We start from the raw sequence: 7,500 nt of genomic DNA, 5'->3' as shown, positions 1-7,500 counted from the left end.
CAATACAAGGAACAAATATTCATGTGACCCTGAAATAACTGCAGCGGACAGAAGACTAACAGTGTTCCACGGAAGTTCATGGCAGTGACCCCAACACCATCAGACTCCATTAACAAATCAGTTTTAAGGAGTTGTTGAGTTAAAACACACTTTATAACTGTTGTGAAACTGTTTCCGACAGATGTTATTGATCTGAACATGTCACATGTTACAAAGACACTAAACAGGAACAATAAAGGCGACTTCTTTGTCCCCGTGGAGAAAGTCCCCAGACTCCCTTAACAAATGTGTCAGTTTAGTGAGTTGTTGAGTTGGAGACACTTTATAAACTCTGTGAAACTCTGTCTCTGACTCATTCTGCATTATTTGGACCTTCTTGTTCATTCAGCAGATGTTCTACATGAACTTCTTTCTGTCTTTGAGTAGAAACATGGAGTCTGTTTGTCTCAGAGATGAACTGACTGTTTAGAGCTGAACACCGGATACTGAATCACTCAGGACGAATTCTAATCACCTACTTTTCTTCACTTCTCCTGCCGACATTAACACTGAATACAAGTCAATGACCTTCACTTCCCTCATCACAAACATGACCTGTGACCATCTGATTAAACTCCACCAGCACCAGCAGCTCCACCCAGAGTCGTTTCACTTTTACTCACAGCCACAAGTAGATCATTCACAGAGCAGGAGCGAAGTTCACACAGACGACATGAAGAAACACTGTAAAGGGTTCGACTCCCTTTCACTCCCTGTTCTGAAGTGATAACAGCTCTAAGACTTGAATAAAGATGTTTGTTTTACACAAAGAAGAAAGAAGTTCATCTAGAACATTTGCTGAATTTACAAAAAGGCACCAATGATTTAAAATTTGTCAAAAATAGAGTTTCAAAATGTTTATAAAGTTTAACAATACTCAACAATAGGCTAAAATCAGCTGATTTGTTCAGGGAGTCTGGTGATATTGTGGATGATAGTCGGCTTCATGTGTTACAGTTAATGCTGAATTTACAAGCAGGCTCCAATGATTTAGAATTTGTTGCAGTCGTTTGACAAAGTTTGTTAAGTTCCTCAACACTCAACAACTCCTTAAATTAGCTGATTTCTTAAAGGAGTCTGGTGATGTTGCGTTACTGGTTCAGTGGCTGAGGCCGTCACCCGACATTAACACGGCATCCTGATCTGTTGTAAATGATGTCAGAAAGTGGAACCAGCTTCAGCTCAGATCAGGTTGGAGGTCAGAGGTCAGAGCTCGGGACAAACACACAACAGATGGAGCAAATATTTCTGCAGCTGAATCGACATGACTCTTTATGTTCTGCTGATCATCTGTACATGACAACACGCTCTGTCCTGCTGGCGTGCTGAGCGTCACGCCATGTTTCCTGCCATCATCCGGCTTCCTCGTGGCTCGGCCCCTCAGGGCGGCCCCGCCAACGAACCAAACGCACCATTCATCCAGCCGGAGCGGAGTCAGACCGCTGACCCCGCCCCCCAGCAGACGCCTGGGGGACGAACGCTTCCTGATCACTGCGAGTTCACTTTAACTGCTGCTGAACTATATTTCTCCTGCCGGTTTAATTCAGCGATCTGGAGTCAAACCTGCAGCCGCTCGGTGAGCAGAAGCTACAGCGGGCCGGTCCTGGTGCCGCTGCTGCGTTCAGGGTTCAAACTTGTGTCGCTGCCGTGGTGAATTTCACACCGACACGCCGCCTCACCCTCCTGACCACACAAAGACATTCCTGTGAGGTCAGAGCAGCAAACAACAGGGCGACGGCGGCCATGTTGGAGGGAAAACACAGTCTGAGGTGATGAGAGGTGTTTTCCTGCCCGCTGCAAGAAACAACCAGGCGAGGTCCGACTTTAACGCTCAGATGGAGAAGACGCCTGATCACCGGTTTGATCCCCAAACACTGATTCATGTCGGCGCATCCTGAGTCTTCATAGTTAATGTGTGAAGTTTCAGCTCATCAGGTAAATAAAACTACAGCTTTTAGTAAATAATATTAAATCATCAATGTAAGAAAGTAAGTTTATCTTATATTGTCCTGGAAGAAAGTAAAGAAAGTGAAACCAAACAGACTCAAAGTTTCTTCTTCACTTTCACTTTGTGACGTTTTTTAAACCACAAACATTCAGAAAACATTAAAACAACAGACACACCAACATTCCCAGCATTCCTCCATCTGCTCCTCTGAACAGGAAGTGTGTGTGTGTGTGTGTGTGTGTGTGTGTGTGTGTGTGTGTGTCCTCTCTGTGGGGAACCTGGACCGTTCCTGGTTCTAATTATCGAGCGGCTGACTGAGCCGTCCTCACTTTAAAGCTTCAGTCCAGCTTTTATTAAACTCTCCTGCTCGATATAGATCCAAATACTCCGAATACAAGTACTCACCAGTACTTATCAAATACTTACTGAAAATTATTAATTAATACTTATTAATGTCCAAGATACTTCAAACTAATAAATTCAAAGTGACTTTATTAACTGACTTTGTGCTCTCAGTCTGATTTCTGATCTGTTACATCCAGACAGTTTACTTCTCAACTGAATATTAATTCAATCAGTCATTTAATCGAGTCTTTACAGTCTCTATTATAACTTCCCACAGCTTCAGACGACATCTTGAATTACTGTTTGAATGATTTATAACAGAGTAAAGCTGAGAAGCAGCTCTACGAGTCTATGAAGAGTCTGACAAGAAAGAATTGAACTGTTCCTTTAACCGCAGCTCTGCAGGTCGTCTTCCTCAGCAGACTGCGTTATTATAAAACACAGAATCTGCAGACAAACACACCTAAAGCTTCTTTACACACACACAGACTTCTGGTCCTGCAGCTTCACCTCCACAAACACCAGCCGGTGCGATACGACACCCGAGTCTTAAAATCTCACTTCATGAAACATAAACATGTTTTTTCTTCTACTGAAGCTGAAACAAACAAACAATCGATCGATCGGCAGCAACTGTTTTAATAACCGATCAGTTTGAGACACCAGAAAACTGACGTTTCACGTGTGAAACACAACAAGACACGTGACGACATCGACTCCTCAGAACTGTGACTGACACAGTTTCAGATGTTACAGAGGTGAAGACGTCCTCCGTCAGACATCACGAGCCGATTCTACAACGAGTCGACGTCCCTGATGAGACTGCTGGATCACAGAAGTGTTCGTCTCTGGGTCGTTAAAGTTCTGGAGCTGATTCTGGAGGAAGAAGATGAAGGAATCGGGGATGTGGACTCATTGTTTTCTCTTCTGTTCCAACATGGACCTTCATGCTGCCTCCTGCTCGCCTGTGTTAACTTCAACTGCTGTTCTTCTCCGTTAACGCACAAGGTGACGTATGTAGCAGGAAATAACCCGTGTAGACCCGCTGACTCGGTACCGAGCATGTACTGAGGTGACCAGAGACACTTCTGGGCCTCAGACCAGGTCCTGCTGGGTCAGAACCGGTTTGAAAACATCCTCACAGTCTTTAACTGGATCTTTATGTTACAGTGAGATTCAGACCGAACACATCGAGCTCAGAGCAGAAAGAAACACAGAAACACTGTGACGAGGTTCTCTGTGAGATACTGCAGCTTTATTTGTCATGAAGTCAATATAACACACACACACACACACACACACACACACACACACACACACACACACACACACACACACCTTCTGTCTCTGCCTGCACTGTAAGTAGATCTGCCTGCGTTTCCATGGTGACCGGTGGTTTTGTGTTTCCCAGGATATCATATGGAGGCGTTACACAAACACACACACACGCACACACACACACACACACACACACACTCAGCATCAGCTTTCAGACGCTGCAGCTGAGGGTTTAAATGACTCGAGACACAACCTGACGTCGTGTTTCTGATCTGTTCATCATCTAAACTTTGTTTCACAGTGACGTCGTTCTGATTGTTCCAGAACCCAAAAAATGTTCTGGAGAACAGAGAGATGAACCCAGAGAGGCAGCAGACCCTCACGCTGCAGCAGAAAACACAAAACAATCAATGATTTGTTCCTTCAAAAGACACGAGAACAAAAATATGACAACTAACACTTTTAAGAAAGAGTCAGTAACAGTTAATGATGAGGTCATCAGCTCGTTAACAGCAGAAACAAAGACTCAATTAGTAATGAAAAGATGGAGGACGAGGACACACACACACACACACACACACACACACACACACACACACACACACACACACACACTCAGCCTGTATCAAATAAACACTAACTCAGTGTCACCACACATCCTCAGCATGAACAGGAAGAGGCTGAACGAGGAGGAGAAGAAGAAGAAAGACTGAACAGCTACACTGAATAAAAACCTGTCAGTTAATCTGTTACAGATTAATGACATATACTCTGATATCCTCAACATGTATGTTCTCAATCATTTATCAATGTAGGCGATCAATAGAGCAGATAAGACTCCACGTGATCAGCACACACACTCCAGTACAGCAGGTGGCAGCACACACCTGCACTGTGATGATACGATTATGATATAAAATCCTCCACGTTTGCTCACCACACCTGAGCAGAAACTACAGGTCAGGACCTTAAACACAGATATGTTAAAAATATTGATCATCTTATTCATATCAGCTTTGAGAAAACTGATAATTATTGATTATCTGTATCAGCTGGAAGAGAAACACACTGCGTCTCCTTCAGCTCACCACAACCACCACAACACACGCCATCAGGACACACAAGCTCCGCCTCCAAACCTTTAAAACACACACACACACACACACACGCACACACACACACACACACACACCAGCTTTCTGCTGCATATTTAACACTGGAGTGAATTATTTAGTGAAGTGGGACAGTCGGCCATCAGGGTGAACACAGCAGGAGGAGAGAGCTCGAGTTACTGTAACACACACACACACACACACACACACACACACACACACACACACACACACACACAGTAACTAAACTGCTTCAGTGCAGAACAACTTCTTCATCTGGTGTTTTTTTTTCCAGCTCACAAACAGTCTGAGGTGCATCAGCGCCTCCTTCTGGTCCGGAGGAGAACTGATCCAGAACCACATGTAGACCAGAAAACTGAGACGGGCTGAGATTGGACTGAGAAACTCAAACGTGTCACAGCTGGACTTGATCGTGACACCAGACAGAGGAGAGGTGTTAACTCCTCCCGTCTGGAGCTCGTTAATGGGCCTCGTTAGCACTCGTTCAGATCATTAACAGCTGTGAGCGTCAATAACAAGCTCACCTTCACAATCACAGTGGATTTTATTCTCCGACAGATTTTAAAGCTGTTCTGCTCTGAGCTGCTTCATTGTTCTGAGTGTTGACACAAACTCCTCGAGGTTTATGAACCCGTCCGGACTCCCGCTGAGTCAACACAAAAACAGGACGGAGCCCAAACAAAGACCCGAGTTCTGGACGACAACAGAGACGTCACAGATCCCACGTTTGCTTCAAAACAACTGATCCTGGATCACAGGAAGTCCTCCTGTGAACTCTCCAGTAGCTCACCTGGTGCATCAGACTCAGAGCAAAAGGAAACATGAGCTGAGATCAAACGTCATCCGTCCGTCCAATCACACGGCTTCTTACCTGCGAGGGCTTTGATGCGCGAGCGCTCGAACAGGCGAGCCGAGCTGTTCTCGTTGTCCCAGTCGTCGGCGTCCCAGCGGTTGTTGACGCCATCGTTGTACTGCTGCTGGATCTCCATGTGTTCGAACTCCGCCGCCACCGACGTCATCTTCACCTGGCCGCGACTCCGCCCCCGCCGCCGCCCTCGAGTCCTTCCACCTGCTGCCGCCTGCTGCCGTTAGCGACGGGACCCTCGAACACTCACACACACACACTGTTGGACCGGCTCTGACGGGCAGGCCGAGAAGATCGTCCAATCACCTGCAGGGATTCAAAGAGAGAGAGAGAGGGATGGTGAGTGGACGGTCCGACGTCATGTGATCCGTCATCGCTGTGACGACGTTCAGACGGACACAAACAGCAACAAGAGGAAATTATAAACATCAGACGACTTCACAGCTCGTCTGCTGTGATCAGAGTCTCCTGAAGCCCCGAACTGATCTGAGAACACCATATCTACACTCTGCTAAGCTACAAGTGTTAGCATCGGACCTGTTCAGCTGACTCACAATCAGCGTGACGGGACGAGATGATGACTGGATTTTTATTTTACAGCTGACTGTTCCTTTAAAGATGCAACCTGAACCTGCCAGCATCACATTCTGTCTGTCGCCACAACACAAACACACAGCGCCTGTTTCTACGACCGCCGAGTGCTGAAGCGGTTCTGAGCGGTCGTGTCGGTTCTGAGCGGCCTCAGTGAAAAACAGGATTTCCAGCGTTTGAGACTTCAGGAAGAACTAAAGTAAACATCTCCAGAAACGTCCACAGCTGATTTCTGCTTTGTTGCTTCTGGGATGTAAAACTACGAGACAACACAGCAGACGTGTGGCGGGTTCTTCACCGTGTTGGTTCCACGGGACGGAACACAGAACACAGAACAGCTGCTGGACTTCAGACTGAGACCACAGACTGTAAATCAGTTCAGTCTATTATGTTTTTATTCATCTTCAGTTTCCACAGTTTGGTCCTGTTAACAAACAAATATTATATTTAAATCAGTAAAAAGTATTAATCTGTGTTTTGTCACTCAGATATTTAACCTTCCTGTAAAGTTTTAATTATATTTATTCCAGATAAACAGACGTCAGTCTCTGATACAGAGACACTGAACTTTAATGAGTTGAAGTTAAAACTGGAGAGAAACGCTGTGACATCACAGGCTCTGCTGTGGACGTCATGTGACCACGACTCTGCTCTCTGATTGGCTGCAGGCTCTCTCAGCCTCTTCCTCTGTCTGTAAACTGAGAGAGCACCGCCCCCTGCTGGCCACAGCACGTCACCACACACACACACACACACACACACACACACACACACACACTCACACACATCACAGGCATCAGGTGAGACTACACAGATAATTCAGAATTAACATAATTTATTCATTAATTAATTATTCTAAGCTCATTAGAAACAGAGTCAGAGCCTGATGTTAAATCTCAGTCTGTATTAACGATGCAGTTGAGCTCATGAAGTGTGTTTGTGCCTCAGAAGCCAAACTGTTTCTCTTTAAAGTCATTTTGTGGGTCAGAACACTGAAATATCTCCATCAGCGTCCACAGTTTAAGATCAGTTAGATAACTGAGATAATGTTTGATTATTTATTCGTCGCTGTGACTGTTTACTGACGTCCTCTCGGTTCGCTCGTCGACCCTGAAGGAGTCTGAACGAGCAGCAGGTAATCAGAACAGCCGAGTCAGCAGCACGACTCAGCAGCACCGGGCTGTTTGGACCCTGCAGTCAGCACACGGCACCATGACTCGACACAAAACCCAAACACACAGAGAGAGAGAGAGAGAGACGACTGCAGCGGCCGGTCACAGCTCAGCCTCGACCTGTTCTTC

At 45.7% G+C, this 7,500-nt stretch overlaps 1 protein-coding gene across 1 annotated transcript in view; it reads right to left on the bottom strand.

Annotated features, from left to right (window-relative positions):
* Positions 1 to 7,500, bottom strand: part of LOC119033258 (spectrin beta chain, non-erythrocytic 1) — a 94,205-nt gene that overhangs the window by 60,133 nt on the left and 26,572 nt on the right. Inside the window, exon 2 of the mRNA XM_037123121.1 lies at positions 5,615 to 5,914. Coding sequence (XP_036979016.1) covers positions 5,615 to 5,762 — 148 coding nt within the window. The 5' untranslated portion in view covers positions 5,763 to 5,914. The remainder of the gene's footprint in view (positions 1 to 5,614; positions 5,915 to 7,500) is intronic.

This window comes from Acanthopagrus latus, chromosome 15 (assembly GCF_904848185.1).
Source record: "Acanthopagrus latus isolate v.2019 chromosome 15, fAcaLat1.1, whole genome shotgun sequence".
Classification (NCBI taxonomy): domain Eukaryota; kingdom Metazoa; phylum Chordata; class Actinopteri; order Spariformes; family Sparidae; genus Acanthopagrus; species Acanthopagrus latus.
The sequence above is the reverse complement of the archived record's forward strand: the minus strand, read 5'-3'. Positions and strand labels throughout refer to the sequence as shown.